This window comes from Acomys minous (genome assembly GCF_964271855.1).
Source record: "Acomys minous genome assembly, chromosome: 6".
Classification (NCBI taxonomy): Eukaryota; Metazoa; Chordata; class Mammalia; order Rodentia; family Muridae; genus Acomys; species Acomys minous.
This window is the reverse complement of record NC_140487.1, coordinates 35,591,687-35,615,716: the sequence shown is the minus strand read 5'-3', so window position 1 is coordinate 35,615,716 and position 24,030 is coordinate 35,591,687. Positions and strand designations below refer to the sequence as shown.

The window sequence follows — 24,030 nt, the reverse complement described above, 5'->3', positions numbered from 1 at the left end:
TGGAATCTTTCTTCTGTCATGTTTTTGCAAAGCACCCACCTTTAAAGTTTTTCCTTATTTCTGACTGGACCTTATTTTACTTTACTTTCTTGCTCTGTCACCCACACTTGGTGACAGGCAGTTTACCCATGAAGAGAACAAGCCCTGAAATGGAGCTTACGATTAAAGATATTTTGAAAGCGCAGTAGAGTTTTATAAATACTATCTCACAGATACTGCGTAACTTGTAATAAATAAATGTACCCCCGAAGGCAGTATGTTTACCTTAAGGCACATTATTTAAAAATGGCAAGAGTTGTGACTACGAGTTGAACGCACACTTACACTCACACGTCAACGATGACAGACCATGTCTGTCTGACTCATCAGGAGTCTTTGCCGCATTGCACTTAGTGAGCATGGCTTACTTCCACAGTTAACTTCCAGAGGGAAAGGACCTGAAGGGATGTGTATTTGGAAGGTTCTGTTTACATACTACTTGGTAGTGTTAACTGAGCACCTCCATATGCACAGTGGTGAGCACTGGGTTACAGGTTACATGCCCAGAGCAGCACGGCTTCAGCCGTCCTGAGGCCATTATGTGACAAATTTTATGAAGACGAGTCTGAGCACTGAGAGCCAAGGATGTGACCAGATAGGAAGTAGAGAGAAACCAAGAAATTAACCAAATGAGGAGAAGGGGAAAAGCCTTTGATGGACACACTTCCCCAAGGCCTAGTGGGCTCCGTGGTGCAGGGCCAGAGACTCCTGGAATGAGCGAGCCCCAGAAGGATCTGGGTAAAGAGGCAGGGGCCAGGATATATGGGGCCAGGCAGCATTGTTGTCAGGGACTGACCGTTACCCTGAAATAAATGGGGTGCCACTGAAGGGTTGTGAACAGTGGCAGATAGATCAGCACTGTGTTTGAAAATGGAACTATTGAACCTGGTGGCAGAGGGGCTGTAAACCCCAGTCAACTTGCATTTGAAAGGTTTTTAGAGCCTCCTGACATATAAACTTACTTAAAGATACTTTCTGTATCCCTCCATAGATAATAGAGTAGTTTAATAGAAGTCTATCAGGAAAAAGAGGAAATAGGGAGAAAAAGGGAAAGAGACTCTTTTGAAGAATTTGCAGGATATGAGGAGGCTGCCATTCCACTAATTTCTAGTGTTGTCTTGATTCATCCTGCTGGACAGGGCGTATTCTTCCTTTTTCTCTGACCTCCTTGCAGTGTTTATGGACCCCTGAAGCTGCCCAGAGGAAGGGCATGGGATGGATGTTATTGTAGGGGTGAGGCCTTGACAGTGTAGCATGTCCAAGGCTGTGTGTGTGTGTGTGTGTGTGTGTGTGTGTGTGTGTGTGTGTGTGTGTGTTGTGTGTACTGGAGATAGCAATTAGAACCTTATACAAGCTGGGCATTACTCTACTGCTGACCTACAGCCTCAGCCTCTGTCTCACTGATTCTACCCAATTCTTTTCCACCAGAAGATTCTATGCAAGTGAGAGTCTTTCGTTGCCAGGGGAAGTCAGTCTTACCACTGAACATACCGCTAATGGCATGCTATTTCAAGGCTGTGTGTCAGGCCATTCAAGATGGCTTCCCTCCCAATTTAGGCAAAGCCTGTAGCTAGGCAGGCTTGCCTGTCTGTGTCCTAGACATGCACCCTGGATGCTGGGGAAGGCTGATAAAAGTTCCCCTGAGTGATCTCTAGGAATCTGCTTGCTACTAAATATTCCCGCTCTCAAAGCTTCTTAGATGTGACAGGGCTTGGCAAATGCTAAGTATTTCAGGTCGCTAGAGTAAGCTTCCTACATGTGAAAACTACCATTTAAAAAATTCTACATACACCAGTAAGACATGATCCACATTTATTAAATATTTTTTTCTCAGCAGACTCATGTAGCGAGAATTTTTGTTTCTTAAAAAACCCAGTTATGTTATGTAGATATGTTTTTGTTTTACTCCCAGGTGTGGTATATGGGGTTGCCTCAGATTGTCCACAGCTGTTAACTATGAGTGTCTCGTGCTCTAGGAGAGGTGTGATTTTTGCTACCTGCAGATAGTTTAATTCTGGGGACTCTGGAGAAGTTTAATTCTGGGGACTCTGGAGAGGGTATAAATGGGAGAGTCTCCTGCAGTGGCTGCTCCCCCCTCTGCTGCTGGTCCCTGCTGCTGTGTTTGCTGTTATATTTGCTGATTTGCTTGTTTGACAGATTGCTGTATATTCTGACAACAAAGATTGGACTTGCCCCTAGGGACTTGATGCCTCTAATCAACAGGAAAGTAGTCTAAAGAAGTTCACGCCCCCTTTCCCCTCTAACCTTCTTTCTCTCCTACTTAGTGTTGCAGGAGGGTAGGTGGGGGTGGAGGGGGGGTGGGGTTGGAAGGGACTAGGGTGGAAGCCCAAAAAAGTATGCCTATGGACACATTTGTGAGAACCTTCTAGCTTTCCCTCATTAATGCACTGTTCTAAAGTATATCAGGGCCTTGAACAGAGCCAGGGCCCATGCCTTGTTCCTGTCGAATCTACTTTACCCTGACTTCCCATAGCTGACCTGTACTCCCCTTACCCTGGCATTTGTTTAAATCAAATGACAAATACAAAGTCAAATACAGTTCTCAGGTTTGCCTATGAACCTCTGTTTGACGTGCATAGCTTTAAAAATAACATTTTAAAAAGTATAGCTAATTCCTAACAAGACAAAACACAAACTTGTGGCTTGAAAAAAATCAAAGACTTAGAACTAGGAAGCCAGAGCTTCCACCCCACCAACAATTGGCCTGGGTTTAAAGGCTCTCCATGCTTTGCTCACACATGGGGCTGCTCTCCACCCCAGCTGAACTGTGCTCCCCCGTGCCGCTGCCGTGTGGAGAAGAAAAGCACAGATGCTGCCTCGCTCTGGCCAGGATCTGCTGGGTGGGATCCCCCAGTGCCTAGCCCTTGGCTGCCGTGTTCTCAGGCACAGCTGGGGCAGGAGACACACAACTGGAAACCAGAGGTACAGAAGAAGGAAGGAGTGGATTATGGATCTAGCATGAGTTCACATGCGGGTGGTCTTCAGGGCTTCTGCGTGGCATTCCAAGTGAGTGTGGGCCAACTGCCAGCTCTAAGGTCACAAGGGGTTTCGGTTGTTAAAGGTAAATGCTGCTCTAACATTTATTTCTAGCAAACCTGATCATGCTGAGGTGCCTCATTACCGCTGAGCAGGCAGCCAGAGTCCTCTGATGCCAAAACAAGTGAAAGGAGGCTGGAAGGCAAACAAACACCTCTGCCAGCTGTTAGCCTGGGAGAATGCCGGCTTCCATTCTGTTAGTCTTTGAGTTTTCAGAACAGATCTGGGCAGCTTTAACCCAGGAAACACATGCTTGTTCCTCAAAGACCTGAGTTTCCATGTTGATGACTTGGCTGTAATGATAGACATCACACTTAGGGACAAAAGTGGGAGGGCTAATAGGAGACATTCAGGTAAGCTGGGCTGCAGAGGACTGTCCAAAGGAAGGGGAGAAAAAGAAAGAGAGCAAGAAAGAGAGAGGAGAGAGAGAGAGAGAGAGAGAGAGAGAGAGAGAGAGAGAGAGAGGTTGAAGATTGTGAGAAGGCTAATAGATAAGGGACAAGATGAAGTGACAGGATTGGATAAACGGTATTAACACACAAATTAGTACACATTGATCATTGTCATCTTGGGAAATAGGTTCTTTAAAAATATAAAGACGCAGGAAGGCTGAAAACATAAAAGAGATGAACCGAAGAAAACCAGCTTTCTTATATGAGACAAGACAGACCTTAAAGCTAAAAGCATTGGTAGGAGATGGCAGGTGTGACAGTCAGTCTAGAGTGTCGACTTGGTGGCATTTAGGTGACCAGAGAAACAAATGCGCATTCTTTGAGGGAGTTTCCTTATTGTGTTAACTGAGGTAGAAGACCCACCCTAAATGCAGGTGGCACTGTCCTATGGGCAAGGGTCGTGAGCCAAATAAAGAGCGTGCAAGCTGAGCAGCATGCGCCTTGCTCTGCTTTCTGAACAAGGGTGCAGCGTGGCCTTAACTCTCCTACCAGGGCAAACATTCCTGGCACGATAGAGACAACTCTTGAACTGTGAGCGAAAGAAAACCTTCCTTCCTTTCTTAAGCTGAGTTTGTCCGGCGTTTTGTCACAGCAATGAGATGCATAACCAACACTGGGACTTACCGTGTAGTGCATTTAACTCATTTGGAAAATTAAACAGATATCTTGGTATCAAATTTCATGCCATCAAGACGCACGAGTAAAAGCCAAGCCCCCCCTCAAAGGGAATTTTACACGATAAATAGTTCTAGGACCTGGTTTGGTATTTAGTAAGTGCAATAGGTAAAAGGGCCAGTGTAGAATGGTAGGCCAGGGCAGCGGTGATGCTTCGCCCAGTGAACGCAACACCACACCTCCTCCTCATCCACCGCAGGTGCATGCTGTTCTTTACTATGCATGGGTCTTACACAAAAATGTGACCTCATTAGGCAAGAGAGAGAGTGAGCTGCAACAGATTTGAAGATTGAAATAATATGCAATATATTATCTGAAGACAATGTAATTATGCTAAAAATCAAGAATATATAAACTTATCCGGAACAATCCCACCCTTAAGAAAGTGCATCTAAATAATGCATGAATAAAAGTGATCATAGCGGAGCAAGACAATCACGATGAAAATTACCATATATTTATAAGCTAAAACAGTGATTATGCTTCACAAAGAACTGTAGCCTTAAATTTAAATGTTATTACTGGAAATAAAGAAAGGCCGAGAATTCAGAGCACAAATCACGTTAGAAATTAGAATACAATCTAGAACACAAAATCATGAAAATACTACATAATGAAACATGACCGTTAGAGCAGAAATTCTCAACATTACTTAGCAAGAAAAGGAACTGCAGGATTGAACCAAGGCAAATGGTGGGAGGAAAGGAAATGTCAAACATAAAAGCAAACGAGCAGGAGCATGAATATGCGAACTACTCTTTTGGAGAGGATGAAGAAGGATGGGAAAACCTCTGGCACAACGGGTAACACCAGGATGATTGAGAGAATAAACACGACAGTTGAAAGGAGGACATAAATATGCGTTCTGCACACACGCACCTGCGTCCGGCTATCTTACTAACACACCAATGGAAAAGGAACATGCGGGCAACAGCTTTTACAGAAATAGAAAAAGTAGCTGCAATCCAATATCTGTTCCTAACAAGCCCTCCTGGCAAACTAGGAGCAGGAGGAGGCAGTTCTGATAAAGCACACATGAAGGCTGTCTGTAAGAAGCCATTAAACACCAGGCTTACAGCTCACCAGGGCCCAGAGGGACCTGCAGAGACTGAAGCATCACCCAAGGATCACGCTCAGGCTGGACCTAGGCCCCCCCTGCACATATATAGCCAATGGGCAGCACAGACTTCATGTGGGTCCTCTAGCAGGGGGAGCGGGGCTGCCTCTGACATGGACTCTGTTGCCTGCTTTTTGTTTACTCCCCCCTTTCGGGACTGCCTTGCCAGGCCACAGGGGAGGAGGACAAGCTCAGTCCTGATGGGAGTTGGGGAGCTGGGGTGGGTTGGAAGTGGGGAGGAATAGGGAAGGGGGATGGAGGTGAGGGAGGGAGGGAGGGGGGGCCTGGGAGGTGAGGAGGGATGAGGTTATGACCAAGATGTAAAGTGAATAAATTATATATATATATATATATATATATATATTTGTACTATATATATATATAATTATATATATAAATAAATATATATATATTTATATAAATATATATAAATAATAGTACAATATATATATAATTGTACTATATATAATATATTTATATTTTATATATAACATATATAATTATACTTTATATATAATATATATCCCTGCCAGCCTTAATAGAAAGTGTCAAGAGCACTTCCACCAAGATTAGGGGTGCCTGCCTTGACCACTTCTGTTCAGCTTCACGCAGGAAGCCAAAGAAATAAAGAAAAGAGAAAGAAGCTGAAGGATTTCAAAGGAATTATTAAAAAAAAAAACCCTCAACAACTTTGTTTTCAGGAAATGTGATTATTATACGGAAAATCTAAATAAATACTTCTGCAGTCCCAGTACTCCTGTGGGAAGATGGGGGGTGGACTGGTGAGAGGCCCCAGAGTAGCCAGTGTGAAAGAATAGACTAGAAAGGATCAGATGGGCTGGGTTAGAAATAGATCTGCATAAATGTAGTAAACTGATTTCCTTGACTAATTGGAGTGCTGGAGACCCAACCTGGGGCCATTTACATGGTACTTAGGGTACCTCCACCCCCCCCCCCCCCGAACTATATGCCCAGCTCTTGATTTCTGAGACAGGGCTTTGTTAAATAATAAGGATATAAGAAATTTTTATTCTATGCCATTTAACAAAGATGTAAGTTTCCCACTTTTTTTTTTACATTAAGCATAAAATGGAGTTTTATTAATAAATTCTGGAGAATGTTTAAATATCTATTCAAATAGCACCCCTGCCCTTTTTTTTATATATTCCTTCCTTCCTTCTTTCTTTTCCCCCAAGGCAGGGTTTCTCTGTGTAGCCCTGGCTGTCTGGGAACTCACTTTGTAGACCAGCCTGGCTTCAAACGTAGAGAGATCTACCTGCCTCTGCCTCCCTGAGTTCTGGGATTCCATCTGGGAGCCATCACACCTGGCTATTCTTTTGTTTCTTAATATAATGTGGAGAGGGCCTCTCGGACAGCTCAGAGGGTACAAGTGATTGCTCCCAAGCCTGAAGACTTGAGTTCAATCCTCAGGGCTCATATGGTGAGAGAAGAGACTTCCACAGGCTGTCTGGTCACCCCTACATGTGCACTGTGGCACATGTTTATCCACACACACACAATTAAATGTAATGAAAAATTTAAAAATAAAAAGGAACTGGGCGGAACGCCAAAGAGGAAGGCAAGCAATGTAGGCCTCTGGTGTCCATCTGCACATTCACAGAGCTGCGCGTGCACCTGTGTGGATGCACAGACAGACACGCAAGCTTACACCCTGATGATACGCCAAATCCATCTACTTGAGTGAGACTTTAGAAGGTGGAAACACAAATTCTGCAAGCAGGAAAATGAATCAACTTTGGTTGGTTCATGCAGAACTTTACATAGTAGCCTTGCTTTTGTGTGCTCTTAGCTAAGTAAATATGTGTCTGTCTAGCAATATACCAGTCTAGGGAGAAAGCCTTGCCTGTATGGAGCTGGAAGATGATCAAGAATTGTACTAGTCATCACCCAAGATGCATTGGAGGAGGAAACTTCAAATGCCCAGGCAACAGGAAACCGAACAACTGCATAGACTGGGATTTTGACCCAAGGGAAAATTCACAGCAGTAAAAATAAATCCACCAACTTGGACAAGTGGCACGAACATAACGTATAAAAAAGGAACCACAGGGAAGAACACGCACATTGTGAGTCATTTGTATAAAGTTCACCGAGTGTGCAAAACGAAATCTGCATATGTGGAAACACCAGATGGAATGTCAAGTGCTTCTTTATTTAGGGTGGTGACTCTTTCCATCCCTGGGGGAAGGCAGGAGCTCAATGGAGATATGATAGATTGGTAATCTGTTTTTTTTTTTTAAAGCTGGGATAAAAGCTCATTAGTAGTTATTTCTGTCACATATGTTAGAAATAGTCTTGCAACCGGTTATGTGTTTAATAGCAACAAAATACAAAATAGAATATACTTCATTTAAATACTTAGTCTGTAGAGTCAAGCTAGCTGTATCTAGGCCAGGAAAAAAAAATCAACCAATTCAAATGAAGTTTAAATTAGTGAATTATACTTTTCATTAAGAAAACAACAACAAAAAATGGGTAAGATATACACTGTTTAACTAAGGTTTTAGGTCATCCTGGAGGCCAGTCTAAGCAGACTCAAGTGTGAACCATTAGCTCAGGCACTGTTAGGGGCTCGCAAATGCCACACAGCTACTAGTGAAGTTATAAACTATCTTCTTTTCATCCCAGAAAATTCATTTCATGGAGATGAGGAATGTCTTTTACTCCTGTGACAGCAGGAACCATTTTGCCTTCTTCCCCTGCATTTGCGGATGCTAAACCTGCACTTTAGCGGACCTCCCCACCCTCCACCCTAGTCTACCTTTCACGGAACAATCTCCTTCCCCTTTTAGATTCTCTTTCATTTGCCTGCCAGATTTTTATTAAGCACTCAGAACTACTGTTCCCTCCCTCCAAATGTCTCACATTTATCTCTACATTTCTTACACTCTCTGCTTCACTGAGATTTACCAGAAAGCCATTTCATATGCTCGTTTTTCTTTGCCCGTGTTTTCTACACACTTTCAGTCTTTAATGAGGTTATATTTCTAAGAACCCCGTCCCAGAGACTTATTCATTAGTTATGAAGATTTTTATCCTTCTTAACTTTGTTAGAACTAATTTCTCCAATAGCCTAATTTGCTAAAGCTCTCTGACAAAACAATCCTTCTGGCTGTAGGGAGCCAGAAAGAAGGTGGGACCTGTCTTCTGGCTCCATTTCCTGCCTTCCTTCACGTGTTCCATGAAGATCACCATTATTTGTCTTGGTAACACTTGGGTACCTAGAGACAACCAATGGGTACCACACTGTCCCGGAATCCTCAATAGAATGAGGTCCTCACTTTTGTGTAGTATACCCCTTGGATTTCTCCCAGATCTGGTCTTCTCGTTCTCCTATGACCAGGCCAACACAAATGGCCAGTGAAAGAAGTCTCAAATGCAGATGCTCAAATCTGATACAATAAAGTATCTAAAATTCATCCCACTCATGTCCCAAACCCAAAACACAGTGACTAATTCATGTTATAGAATTACCCAGCTCCTTGGTAGTAACCTGGATTTGAGCAATTTTACTGTGTCAGACTAAATCTGAGCTGCTATTAGACCCTTACTTGGGTTTTTCTTTTTGACGTTCCTGATCGTAAAAATTGAGAAGATATCCAGTATGTACCAAATGAATTTTTTCTATCAAATGAACTTGATCACATGTGCTTATTGTATGTATGTGTGTGTGTGTGTATGTGAATGTGTACGTACGTGTGTGTGTGTGTGTGTGTGTGTGTGTGAAGAGAGGCCACACACTGAAATTGGTGGTGACAAAATCATGCTAATGTGGGAGAAATGTGTTGTAGTAGTTCAAAGGCTGGGAAGAACTTCATGTTAGCTTCTCTATTTGAGATATTCTTTTAGTAGTAGTTCATGGATGTCTAGCTCACCTGGCTGTCCCAGGAGTCTTGGAAATTCACAAACCCAGTCATAATACATGTGAGGTTGACAAGGCCTTGTAAAGCCTTGTTGGCACAGATATTTAAGCTTCGCATGCACCTAGACGCCAATAATATCAAGGTAGAACCTTGTAATAAACTGAGAAAAGGTCCCTAAGTAACTTTATTATTGATTTTCCTAACCAAAAAGCTATGTATTAATCCAGTTAACGCATTAGTTTAAAATAACCAGACCATAAGTCATGCAACTATTGATCGATCCTGGTCCTTGCTGAAGTAATTTAAATGTAACGGTGAATTATGATGAGGGTGCTGTGGCCAAGCACAACGCTGCCCTTTAACGCTACAGATCCAAAACACGCTCAAATTCTCAGAGCAGCTGACATGGCCTGTGCTGAGAACCACTGCTAGGATTGAGGCTCTGTAAATATGTGCACAGCAGCGAGCCACTTAGACTTGTGTGAAAATGTGGCAACCTTTAAAGTCACAACGAGGTAGCAGGGGAAGGGACTTCCTCCTTTTCTCAGAAGGCTCTGGCCAATTCACTTATGATCTCTGGATTATGCTGACTTCAGTTACACTGCAAAGATTAATTTTGTTTTCTTTACTCACTTGTGAGCTGACTTGGCAGTGCAATTCTGGCCTAGGCATGTGGCTCAGTGGGTAAAGGCACTTACTGCCAAGCCTGACCTCCCAAGTTCAACCTGTGGAAGGAGAGAGCCAGTTCCCACAAACTGTCCAAACTGTCCTCTGACCTCCACATGTCTTCTGTGGCATGAGCATGCCTCCACCATAAGTAAACAAACATAATTATATATATATATATATATATATATATATATATATATATATATATATATATATATAAAAGAATATGCCATTCTGCTTTGGGGACACTATAGAATGCTGAAGCCACGTGGAGACCTCTCCTCCCCGATACCTCTTGCAGGGAAGCGTAGTGTTGGATCAGGATAGCGACTGTCTTTATCTGGAATCTGTCCCATCTGGGGTAAAATTCCACTGCTGCAATCTCTCAGTTATCAGAGGCCTGGGGAGAAGGGAGGAAAGCCCCATTCTTCCTACTTTTGTACTGTAGATGACTCCTTGACTCTGGAAAGAGCCATAGCAGGTAGACTTGGTGGTAGGAGTAACATGCATTTCACCAAGAATAATTGGATGGCAAGGCTTAGTATAGGGACCCCAGATTTTAGAATTTTCATGTCACAGCATTTTTTATCTGTATGAGCTTACAAGGCAAGGGAAGAGGGCAAGGATAAATTCTAGATGTACAAGAAAAATTAAACGTTATTATGTAGTTGCTGATGCCATTTGAGACAGGACAAAGACATGTCTAGAGTTATAAGTTATCATTTTGTCTTGTACCTGGTGATGTAGAATGAGTTATCCTGTCAATCATCTTCCCGAGAGTGTCTGCTACATTAAAAATCCCCCCTCAAATTGAAAGCGTCTAACTGCTCCAATTTTTAAGGGCAACTTATGTGCCAGAAGCCAAGTCTCCTTTCTCCTATTGTGCCTGGCTGCCCAATTTCAAAGCCCAAAGGCCAGTTGATAAAAAGGAAACATTTCTGGAGAGACATAAGGCCATTTGATTAATGTATGTGGAAGGCAGGGAACATAAAAGGGAAAATAAATTTTGAAAGATCCAACTCAACGGAAATGGAATCATTGAACCATAGAAGAAGAATAAAGCTTGTCTCCATTTCAAACTCTCTCTTATATTTCTTTCCTCTGTCCTTTTCCTTCCATATCCTCTTGAGAAAAATACCATTATGTTGAGGTTTATTAATCTGCAGATATTTGTAAGCAGGAAAACAAGGCGCATTTTTAGTCTTTGATCATTTTGGATTTTGAGAGTGTGAGCCATACTACATGGCTTCAAAGTTACTATACCTTGATTGAATTAATCATCCTCCTGCTTTAGCCTTTCCTATGCTGCAAGACAGTCATGTACCACCATGTTCGTCTTGATAATGTAATCCTTTCTAAGTATTTGGCCAAATCTTTAAAAATCAGGTTATGAGGAAGAAAGGGTGAAACCTGCTCATTTGAGATTATGCCTTCCTACCTTCCCAGTGCCACAATGGGACTCTCATCAGGGTCAGGGGGCTCCGTAATGTGACACATCTTACCCTCATCCTTCCATTCCTTATGGCTGGCCCATCCTCTGCCAATCTCAACACGTACAGATCCATTTTGTATTCCCTTCCTCCACGGATGCTGAATCCAAATCCTTTGGCTCCTTTCTCCATGTCCACAGTGAAGTAATCAAAATCCTTTGGGAGTAGGGAAAAAAATGGAACATGGAATTGTTTAGCTTGGAGGGATTTTGATGCTCGGTTTTCCAGTCCCCGCCCCAATAGTTAATGTGTTCAAATGACAATGTGTTAGAAGATACCATTTGACTTTACAGGTACTGAATATGTAAGACACAGCTCCAAAGGCCAGAACAGTTAATTCTCAAAACAAACAGTACAGCTCACGTCAGCTTTCTTGATCAACTTGTGCTTACTGCATATAGGTCTGAGGGATGTCATCGCTTCTGAATTTTCTTCCCCATTCACTATTGTGAGTACTATGAATAAGTCAGTGATACATCTTCGTGAGTGTAAACCACACTCTTCTGAGCTAAATGGTGAACTTGAATGGGGCTTTGACAATATCTTTCAGTTGTACAGACCACTGAACATTAACTCAGGGGACAGAGAATCAGAGTTTCTTTCCTTGAAAACGTAGCATGTCCAAGACTTCCTGACTATCAACCTTCTTAAACTCTTTGGGGATAAAGTTGCCCTTAATTTAATAATGAGACACAATATAATCTGATAGAGTGGAAATTGTCCTTAATTTCTATCTTGGTATCTCATTATCAAGTGATGAATATTTATTAGACATTGAGCTCTGGTCTTTTTTTTTTAATGTAATTTTAATTTATTATTCAAAAATTTTCTCTGTTTCAACCTATGTAGTACATACATTATGAGTAATAACATGGATAATCTGTTGTCATGTTTCAGGAATCCATAATTTCTCAAAATTTAAAACTTCAATACTGATACATTTTTGCAGTGTAATATCTTATTTGGCTACAGAACATCAACACTAAGCCATAGTTTCTTTTAAAATTAATCTGAACAGAGCTCTGGTCTTGACTCCTTTCACAAAGGTTGGCCATTTAGCTGGGCCTGTAAGGAAGACCCACCCTTGAGGAAGCTAAGAAAGTCTCTGGAGTTACGTCCAGTGTCAACCAATCATGAAAACAGCTAAAGCCATTGTTGTGCACACAGGGCCTTTTGGTAATGACAGTGGCTGCAGGGTAGATTGTAAAGCTGCGCTTGGCTTTGCCCTCTGCACGGAGGCAGGAGGCCATTTAGAAGCCATGGCTCTGAAAAACCTAGCAGGAGCTTGAAAAATGACAGCTTCTTGGAGTAGCTGGGTGATTATCATCAAGGATTTGTCCATCCATGACTACTCACTCACTCCTGATTGGTTCATGGGTGAGTTTTATTCTGCAGTAGATGTACTTATGCACTGGAGTTTTGGAGGTGCAAGTGTTACCCCGATGTCAATGCTAGTAACAGAGGCCTGGCTCTCGGCTCCAGCAGGGTGTCCTTTCCGCCTCCCTCCTACTGTATCCCTTGCACATCAGGAAGTCTTGGTGGGGACCCCGTGACCTTGAGCGGAGGTACCTGTGGCTGCCTGTAGTCTGAGAGAGGGAACTGCCTGGTGTCTGGGGAATGTTGCCTGTAGTCCAAGGGTGGGGGCTGCGTGTAGTCCCCTCCTGGGGGTTGCCTGTAGTCCAGCGGGGGCTGCCTGTAGTCTGTGAAGGGAGGCTGCCGGATGTCCGGTTTCACATCTTGCCTTGCTTTAACTTCTGACCTGTAACTGGATAAAGTGAGAGGGGTTTTTGTTTGGGTACTTCGCTACTCTGAGGAGATTAGAATGACTGGGCACGGGACAGCCGCCACAGCTTATGGGGACCCGATCCTTGACTTGGTCTTGTTACAGAGCTTTGTGGAAAAGTCCTCAAGGATGCTCTTCTCTCATCTTGGCTATTTAAAACCTGCACAGTTAGGGGGTTGGGCAGCTGCCTTAGCAAGGTAGCAGCAGGCAGTGCTCCTATAGAGGACTTGAGTTCAGTTCCCAGCACCAGTGGCTCACAGCCACTTGTAATTCCAACCCTAGGGAATTAAACTCTTGCACCCCACGGGAATTGTACTCCTGCGCACACACCACACAGAGGCATGCTCATATATACGCAATCGAAAAGAAATCTTTAGAAAAAAACCAGCTGCGCAATCACTATAAATCTGGGGAATTGAAACATGTTTCTTCCCCCCCTCTCTTTTCCCTCGATTCCCCCGACCTGGTTTCTATCTCCGTCGCCATCTTTGTTTCTGTCTCTCCCTCACAAACAAACTTCCCGGCACATCATCATATATCTCATGTAAACAGTTAGAATGACCACCAAATAACTTATAAACATGTTATTAATGGCTATCTTTAAGGTTTTTTATTTTTATTTTATGAGTATTTATCTACATGGATGTATGTGTGTATGGCCAGAAGAGAGCACCGGCTCCTTGGAACTGGACTTGGAGAGGTTTCTGAGGCACCGCGGGCACGCTGCGAACTGAACCCCGGTTCTCTTCAGGAGCAAGTGCTCTACACTGAGCCATCTCTCTAGTCCCAATCCAGGATTATTTTAACTGCTAAGTTGCATCTTCTTTGGGCATTTTAGAAGTTAAAGGAGTGGTTGTGAGGCATGGTTATTGAATACAACACAGGTCCAAGGTCACTGGCTCATTGAAAAAATTAGAGCTATGCTGCAGCGGTTTAAGCCGTGAAGGCACAGTCACCAGGATCAGTTCTGGGTTCCACTGTGGTCCTGTGATAGGAGGAAAGGCAAAATGATGCAGGGCAACATTCCTTTCTGGCTTAGTTTTCGTCCCTAGGGAGCACTAAGAAACACCATAGCAGCTGACTGATCTTCAGGTATCCCCAGTATTCTAAGATGAGGGCACTCCTAGGTCACATTGGGAGTGACAGCCAATCCCTGACATTGTGGGATCATAGGTACATGGGTAAGATAAAAAAAAAATCAGCACCAAAAAATGGAATAGAGACACCTTAATTTTATATTTAAATTTTAATTTAATTTTAATAGTTCACTGCTTGATGCTGTAGCATAGCTGCAGTTAAATTAAAAAAAAATACCCTGAAGAATTAGCAAAATAACCTTTTTTTTTCTTTTTCTTTTATCGACAAGGCCTACTATGTAGCTCAGGCTGGTCTTGAGATATGCTTCTGTCAGCCTCCTGTGTGGTAGGACTGCAGGTGTGTGCTACTTTGTCTGGTGGCATTAAGGCCACATTTAGCACACACACACACAAAAAGGCTCAAAGCTTGTAGAATTTTACATTTAAGGTTAGATGGCTTCTTTACTGGTTTATGATTTTACTGATGCTGATTATCAGCAAGTATAGGAAAAAGTCCACCTGAACAATTACCACTGCTGTAACCCAATATTTGAGGAGGACTCACTGGGAGTGCAGGACAATAGGTGTGTTTATTGGGCTTCTTGGAAGGGGGTTGTAAGTAGTTTCAACCGCTCCCTTGAGTAGGTTTGCACTTGTTCCTTAACCATGCAGAGAGGGGAGGAATTCTTGTATGAGCCGCATAAGGCAGCAGCCTTTTTTTTTTTTACTCCCCACTCTATTCACCTACTGAGGTGTAAGGTGTGAACAGAATTGTTTGAAAATGCAGTTTTAATAAAATGCTTAGCTATGCGCAAGCATGCATTGAAAGAAAGGAACAGAGCTGGGTGACAATTGCCACTGTGTGCTGGTTCCTTTCTAGAAATCGCTAGCTTGGTGGTTTGGACGTTGCGCTGTTTTAAGCTATAGCGTGGCCACTTTATTTTTCTGATCTGTGTGCTATTGGTATGGAATATCCATTATGTGCTCCGCTTCCAGCTAGCTGTGTCACGAGGAATACTGAAGGAGAGTGAAGTGTAAGCCGCTCCCCAATGGCTAGACAAATGACTAGAAACAGGAATAGTGGCGCTTGCTGCAGCTGTCATCCTGGCCACCAAGCACTCAACTGTCCCCATGTCCCATGGTCATGTGTCAGGGCTTTCAGGTAAGCTTCACACCGAGGGGTTCCTTAACAAGGAAAATGTACCTAATTTTTTATGAATGTTGCTAACTTTTAAGTGAGTGGTACACTGGCTAGAGCAAAAATTAGCTTGAGTTGATTATGCAAAACACTATACAATTAGATATTAAAAAAAAAAAAGCCAGGCTCCAGGCTAGGAAGATGGGTCACCCTGCTACTTAAGCACAAGGTCCCACATAAAATCCAGGCACAGGGGCCTGCACCTGTGATCTCAGCACTAGTGTGGTAGAAATGGGAAGATCCTTGCTGGCCAGACGATCTGAACAATTATTGAGCTCTAGGTTTAGAGCTCGGCTCTCTCAAAATGATAACTTGCAGAATTGTGAGAAACATGCCCAGTGAATATTAGACCTCTGCACATGTTTGGAGATGCATGCCCACCTATGTATGGACACCTTACAGAGGAAGTTGCATTCATGTACACACACACACACACACACACACACACACACACACACACACACACATGCACGCACACACATTGTGCTATTAAAAGTTATTTTACATATAAAGGAAGGCCACCAACCTAGTTCTCATAGCCGTTAATTCTATTACTGAAGATACTGTAGAGATGATAAAGCCAGATGGCAAATAGTAAATTCTCAGTAAGCTTTTACGGTGCGGTAATGTTCCAAGACTAAGACACGCTCCCCAGGAGACATTCCACGGCTTGTGAACCTTTTACAAATTATTTCCGGGGGTGGGAGCCCATGAGATCTCAAGAGCTAAGGCAATTAACAATGGCTGAGAGGGGGAGGCTTCTCCCCCAGCAGTGAGTTTCTTGATTGGTTATCCAATACTGAGCACTCAGCTCTAGAAGCATGTACATGCAGGCAGCACTAAGGGGCTCGGCAGGCTACATGTGTGTGTTATGTGTTATATGTTTGTGCAGCAGCAATGCTGAAAGAGGAGGAGGCCCATAACTCGGGGGAAGAAGGAGCAGGAGATGGGAGGGGCAGGAAAGAGGAAAGGAAGAAACCATGTATTTATATTTTAACTGAATTTAAAAATGTTTAAAAAGCATCACTTCCAGCCGTGAGTATCTGGGGTTTGAGGTGTTTGAAGGAAGACCTTTTCCAGTGCTCTTCCACGGGCCTGGTGGTTTCATTCTCCTCAGAGCTTTAGCACACTCTCGTGCCTTAGATCTTCACGGTAGGAAAGCCTTTTCTGGAGAGATGATGGCCAGTGGACAAGGAAAACTAACTTGCTAGTAGAGATTAGATTGCCTAAGAAGCAAGACCCAAGTCCAGGGCAGTTGCCCTCTAAAAGAAGGAGTGGGTAGCAGAATCCATCCACAGTGTCAAAGCCAAGAGCACGGGAGTCCAAGACTGGCCGAGGGATGGCAGGTGCACCCGCATCTTCCCTCTGGAGTCTACGATGGGTTCTGGGGAAAGCCAGTGCACTCTGTCTCCACAGCACATGGTGTAGGCAAGCACAGCTGGGGCTCATTACTGAGGTAACCAGGATTTACTCTTCTTCCTGGTTGCCAAGAGCTTACCTCTGCACCGTTTGCTCAATGGGCCTTCTCTTCCCTAGCGCATATTAAAGACATAAGCAGCCAAGGATACTCACTTTTGCATAAACGCACATGGGAAAAATCATAGCAGTTTTTAAAAAATCGAAATGGTATCTGCAATGGTGTAAGTTCTGGAAAAATCAAAGAAGTCTTACTCCGTCTTCGCTGACATGGGCGGGGGCATGGGAAGCAGCTGCTTAGAAAATGCTGGAACCATAAGGCTAAAGAGACATTTGTGTTCAGATTCATTTTGGTTTTCTCCCACTGGAAGGAATAAAATCATATGGGAACACACCCTTACCTCTTTCTCTAATGGCTCAACCCACGCCAGGTTCTGTGTTACCCACAAGTCACAATGGGATGATAGCATTTTTATATGTCACTCGTTCCTGTCTTCTATATGCTCAAAGAACTGTATTCACATTATTAGTCCAGGAGGTCCCCGTGGGGGATGGATGGTGCTCATTAGATTGTGGGGAGGACAATGCAAAGTTATCAATCAACTATCGAAATGTGTGGACAGTCATGATTGGCCCTAGGCATCTTTCTGCCCCTCTGTCCCTCCACAACTGCTGTTGTGCTCCAAACTACCATGTTTATGGCTCAAGGTCTTCCTGCAGATACCTTTTCATTTTTTAGTCTGCTTTACCCTGGCAGCCTTCTGTATGCACTCTAGAGGAACAAGAGAAAGTGACGTCACTTGCCAGCCTGAAACCTATAGAAACTCCTTATTCTGTTCGGACAAACAGGAGGACGTTTGATAATATTCTTCCCAGGGTTGGCTTCTGCCGCCCTCACCGGGTTCATCTCTAGCTCTCCCCGCACCATATCCCACAACAACCCTGACCTCCATGATGCTTGGCGCTCTCTCTTGCCTGTGTGCTCATTCTAGAAGCTCCTTAATAATGCTTTCAGATAGTTAACCCCAAGCCACCTGTGATGGCTCAGCATTCCTGCAGAGAAGCTTCTCCTGATGTGCAGGACAGATGTTGAGCTATATTTACTAATGAAACACACACACACACACACACACACACACACACACACACACACACACACATTCTCTCTCTCTCTCTGAACCCATACAAAAGTACACACAGTCACTTCAGCTGTATGAAAACCTCTCTTACTGCTGTGTCTTGAACTGTCCCCAGCCAGTGTCTCTTGTCACATTCCCGTGCCCGCCGCCCCCCCCCCCCCCCCCCCGCGCCGGTTGCCTCTCACAGTCAGAAAAGTCAGAGGAAAACATTACCTATTTTCATGGCCTTGCAGCTGAAGAGGTTGAGGAGGAGCTGGTTGGGCAACAGGGCTGTTGGGGGTGGCTGGGCTTGGCTGGGCCAGTGGACTCTGCTGGGCCAGTGGGCTGTGCTGCTGGGCCATGGGGCTCTGCTTCTCTGAGCTGGGTGCCGACGTGGGGCTGTTGAGCTCTGATGGGGAAACCAAGGCAACACATGTGATCAAGTCAGGGGCAAGAAGTAAACAGAGGCTGGGACTTGGAGGCCTCCCTGTATGATTCAAGGCCTTGGTCACTTCAGCTTCTGCTGGGCTTTTTCCTAATAGGGTAAACTAACAAAGGTCCCACACCATTTCTAGAAGGTACAATCTTTCATGAATTATAACAGTTACTGAGTAAAGTTATGAACAGTCTTTTGTCATTTTGCTGGAAGAAAAGGTCACAGAAGCAAACAAACAAAAGTAAAAGCAATGTGCTAAAACTGTGAGAAAACAATTCAAAGGCACAAGCATAAAACATATCCTAATATCTTAAAAATATGGGAATTTCTTATGGAGAGAAAATGTTCTGGCTGACAAACACCTTTTGATGGTTTAAAAGGTTTCTCTTTCTTTCCTTTTCGATACAGCCTTACTCTATATCCAGGCTGATCCTGAGTTGGCCATCCTTACATCACCCCCAAGGAGCTGGGTCCATAGGGCATGTGCGCCTGTGAGCACACCTCACTCAAGAATTCCCACCAGGTTTCCAAAGTGTGGTTAGGGAGCAAGCTGTTTGTATAAGCTAATAAATGCCGTCACTACCTCTTCTCTGGTCCCCCACCAGTCTTACTAAGAGCCCTCTCTATAGTTCTCCAGAACATTCCTAAAGCTATTAAAACCTGCTTCTTGTTTTTTTCCTCCTCTATAATATAAAATCTCAATGGAAATGACCTTCACACATTAGAGTAAAGGCAGACCCGACAGTCCAGACTGGGCGGGCAGAGGAGCACGTCAGGTCTGTAGCAGACACTCGTGCGGTGCTTACAGTTCATTTCCTCTGACTTGCCTTATCCAGATCAGCGCCTTCAGATGATAGACTAAAACTGTAGCCATCATCATCTGCCTGTCTGCCTGCCTGCCTGCTCATTTGTCTGTCTGTCTGCCTGTCTATCTTTGTAGTTGGGTAACCATGGGAAGTGGCCTATTTGCATTCTGACATCAACCGCTTTCCTGTCTTCTCCTACAGCCCAAATGTTTTACTTTCATCCCTATTTTCATTACGGTCTCTCTCCCTTGGCACGCATCACATGTTGGGTCAGACCATCCTTTGCTGTGGAGCACTGTCCTGAGCATCATAGGCTGCTTAGAAGCATCCCTGACCTCTGCTCACTAGATGACAGTCATGCTCCTGCCCCAATCACAACAGTCAGAATTGTCTCTAGACAGTACTAGGTATTCCCGAGGGCCCCAGATCCCCCTTGTTGGGAGCTTCTGTTTTATAATCAAAAGTCAGGTGGCTGGCTACTCTGCCATTTAGAGTCCACATATCAGACGGCCCTAAAATATAATGGGTAGGAGGCTGAGCCAGATAAAGGATTCGAAGTAAGGCCACCAGCCTCTGGATTCTGCCGAATAAGTGTATGCTGAATAAACCACCATGGTTTACTCATCAGTGAGGTCCAGGGAGGAAATTCCTCAGGTCCCTTGATGAGTCAGAGGCTACAGCTGAATCCCCAGTCTGCTGCTCATGCAACAGTGGAAGAGCGAGGGCAGGGTCTCAGTTGTGAGTCCTGCATTGCTCACTGCTCTGAAACTTTCAGGTGGTGGTGGTGGTGGGGAGCTGGCAGGCAAGTGGGAAGTTTACATTCTTTTTCAGAAGCAGTATTTCCTAAATGAGCTCTCGTTTGATGGCAAAATGAAAAGTACTGTTCTCCGGTCCGTTCAAAATCAATCTGACTGTGAAGATTTTTCTAGAGATCCCCTCTTCCGCCCCCTTGCTTTCCTCAGCTTTGTATTGCTACCCGCTGGGTTCAACGAGTTCTGGCTTACTAGCCTCATAAAACTAGAATGTCTGAAAACCCAGGGAGGGCTCTGATAACCCTGAGCCCTGGGGTTCATACCACTGAGCCTACAGCGCGACATAGTTGAGCTCTGAATAAAACTGGTTGAGTTTGGGAAAAAGTGGAAACAGTTTGGCAACGCCTGACACTTGGACATCACCCTGATGTTAGCTAGTGGACTCCAGGGCATGCGTGGGTAGGCTGAGAAGGCCAGGTGAGCGTGTCTGGGGCCTGTCTCTCTGAAGGCCAGCCGTCACTCACCCTCCTGAGGGATGATGCGAAGGGTGACACTAAGACCTGCGTCCTTGATGAGCTTCACAATGTCTGCATGTGGCATGTTGACGATAGACTGGCCGTTGACTGCTAAGATCCGGTCTCCCACCTTTAGTTTTGCACAGCGATCTGCAGGACTCCCATCAATGATGCGTCCGATTTTATGGGGCACAGCTAAAAAAAAAAACAAAAACAAAAACAGAAACAGGTATCAGGGACACCACCAGCCTAAGACAAACAATGCCAGTCAGAATTCTTTCCTCCTCAGTATCTTTGCCTTTTCACATCCCAACCTTTTCTGTTAAATGTGGTTCTGTGCATACTACTGAGGCCAAAGTCCCTTAGCTCAGGCTCTTTGCAGTGATAGGCCAGTTCTAAACCCAAAGACCAGAGGTTTTCAAGTTTTGAGATGTAGCACACTCATCTTAGGGTAAGCTCACTGGGCCTTATCTAAACATCAGAATCTGAAAATATCTAGTCAGGAGACGAGGACCATGGAGCTCTCAGCAGCTTCTTGGGAGAGCCCAGGACATCCCAGTGTTTGAGACCCACAGGTCTAGAAGAGTGTGCAAAAAGAGCTCAAACTTGAGAGACAGTGGTAGAGCTTCAGCAAGGCAGGACAAATGACAGGAACTTAATTTATATCTCCATTTTATTGAGAGGAGGAAAGGGGGAAATCTCTCAGTATCCACTAATTCCAGGAGCCGCTACCTGGCAAAGTGACAGAGTTTCCCACTACTCCGAAGGACAGAGAGCTTTCTATCAGTCTTTCCTTTCTGCTGCACAAGGTGGCCCTGAGGAGATGCTAATGTCAAGTGTACAATGGATTTCATCGAAGCTAAGATGCCACTGGCGGCAAAGACACAATTTTAATGATCATGAGAACGAAAGAAAGAAACCTGCCCTTTAAACGATGATACCCCATTAACCAGAATATGTACTTCAACTGCTAAAACTTTTAGAGATGGTATAACTTTTATACAATTATTGAAAACAATGAACACATTTTATTTTCAGCTTTTATTTATATGTTTGAAAAGAGCCAGACACATAGGGACCCAATTTTTTTAAAAAAGCAGCTTGATTGACGTTTACTATAAATGGTAGAGGAAAAAAACCACCTACCAAGGTAGCTGTGTTTGGGGTCAGATCTCAACAGTATAGTGTCCCTGTGTGTCCCTTAAAGAGCGTGTAACTTAGAGACTGTTGCTGGATTGTGTACTGATCTGGTGTGCAGAAACAGAGAAAGACACAGCCCACCGTTCAGATTCTCCGAGGATGTCTACACCTTGAACTCTCAATTTTGTGCGTTTGGTACAGTGAAGGGCGGAATTAGCAACTAATGACCATGGAGAGGAAGGACAATTAGTGGGCTAATGAGCAGGACCTCGCTCACTCCTCTTCTGTGAAAGGTTACAGACAGCGTATAAAAACACAGGCCAAGTTTGTGTCCCTGAAGTGAAACCCATCAGGTTTGAGCCCAAACACGTTTTTATTTACCATAAGCACAAATGGGGTTAATTAAGGGAGTGCTATTTAGACTTTACTAATGATCATCTTTGAGTCACAGACTGTATTTGTGAGGCAGGAGTGTAATAAGAACAAGTACCGACTCAAAAGAAAATGCATGTAGGGACGGGTGAGGTGGCTCATCAGCTGGAGGTGCTTGCCCAGGATGGTGACTCGACTCTACTTTCCAGATCTCATGAGGCAGCAAGACAGATCTGACAGATCTGAGTTGTCATCAGATCTCCATGGGCACACTGTGGTACTCGTGCACATGTGCACACGCACATCATCCACATAGGCATATATACACGTGCGTACATACACACACACACATACACACACACACACACAGAGGAATAAGTGTAAAAACTAATGTAGGCATCGCAAGGTGTTTGGTTTTCCTCCGTAATTAGGAAGAGCGTTTTTCATACTCAATAGTTCTTGGAATGACGCATAATTGATGTGGCTTTCCTGCCCATACGTCATGACACTGTCATCTGTCCTGTGATTTTTGGGAAGTTGTGTAAGATCTCTTAATTTTTTCTTACTCTTACTGGAATAATAATATCACTGACCCCAGTAGTTTTGAAACTAGATGTGCCATCATACAGAGGTAGCCAGAGCAGTGCCCAGCCCTTGAGGATTGGTCTGGAAGTGTTAACTATCAGTGTTTTTTTTAATTACTCTTTTCTTTTGAATCTTTCTTAGATAAGCTGTGTGTGTGTATGTGTGTGTGTGTGTGTTTACCAACTTGGTTTCTTTCTATCTGAGATACTTACAAACACTAAAACAAAAGGAGTGTGGAGAGTACCATTCTGTAAGCATCACATGGGGGACAGCTTCATTTAAGAAAAAGAGATGTGGGCCAGGCATAGTGCTGATGCCTGTAATTTCAGCACCCAGGGAGGCAGAGAGAGAGGCAGGCGGAGCTCTGTGAAATTGAGGTCAGCCTGGCCTACGAAGTCCAGGACAGCTAGGGCTACACAGAGAAACTCTGTCTCAAAAAGCCGAGAGAGAGAGAGAGAGAGAGAGAGAGAGAGAGAGAGAGAGAGAGAGAGAGAGAGAGAGATATGTTTATATTTCAGGCATTAGATAGATACTAGATAAGGCCAAGTCAGTCTTTATTTGATTTCCCATCAAAACTATTGCACATCTTTGTTAAAAAAACACCAACTTGGAACTAATAGTTATTATTGAAAGGAAACTAAATGTAGTGCAGATGCTTTGGTTATCTACTATCATATTTATTGAGAGCTAGCGATAATTCTTTCTGCCTCTTTTGAGTATTTACTAACACTTTGTTAAGTGACATTTAATATTTAAATTTATTTAACATTAAAATTTAATATCTAATTAAAAAGTTATTTATACATATAGTTACATTTATATTAAAATGCACATAGCATAGCCCTTAAATCCTAGTAAGTAATTGGTATCACTGTGAGTTTTCAATGGAAGAACTGGAAACAGACAGCAGTTAGTAAATTTGTTCCGGGTCACAGAGGGCAAATAGGGCTCAGAGCCCCAGTGATGTAGCCTCTATTCATCAGAGCTCTTGGTGGACCTACCACCCTGCCTCTCTTGGCTTTTCCTGATGTCTGACCTCTGACCTACGACCTGTTTTGCAAGTCAGCCTGGTGCTTTTCTTTGGGACTCTGCCCTGCCTCTAAGCCAGGAGTCAGAACAGGCTCAGGGTGGTTCAGATTTGGAGGAGGGTGGGAGCCAGGAACTGTTTGACTGGGATCCTTGGATGGTGCTGTCTTTTGACAGACGAGGCATGAAGAGAAGATAGAAGAAGAAGGTGAGATCACCCTCAGCTCCTGTTTAGTTGGGACGTCACATCACTGTACCATTTCTTTGCTTGAAGAAACGTTGGGGGGTATGAGAAATGCTGACAATTGAAATGAAATTAAAGAACACAGTGCAAAACCCTGGCAAACGGTGCTCGGCTGCCTGGTTTTCCGCTTTCACTTGCTTGTGTCTCTGTTCTCCCCTGTGTTGTATCGCCTGGGATTTC

General features: G+C 43.8%; 1 protein-coding gene across 12 annotated transcripts in view; it reads right to left on the bottom strand.

Annotated features, from left to right (window-relative positions):
• Window positions 1–24,030, bottom strand: part of MAGI2 (membrane associated guanylate kinase, WW and PDZ domain containing 2) — a 1,410,398-nt gene that overhangs the window by 81,602 nt on the left and 1,304,766 nt on the right. For all 12 annotated transcript variants that reach the window (XM_084787254.1, XM_084787259.1, XM_084787258.1 and 9 more), the window contains 4 exons: window positions 20,493–20,678; window positions 18,209–18,383; window positions 12,953–13,148; window positions 11,396–11,539 (listed from right to left, as the gene is read on the bottom strand). In XM_084787254.1, the coding sequence (XP_084643380.1) occupies window positions 11,396–11,539; window positions 12,953–13,148; window positions 18,209–18,383; window positions 20,493–20,678 (701 nt within the window). The remainder of the gene's footprint in view (window positions 1–11,395; window positions 11,540–12,952; window positions 13,149–18,208; window positions 18,384–20,492; window positions 20,679–24,030) is intronic.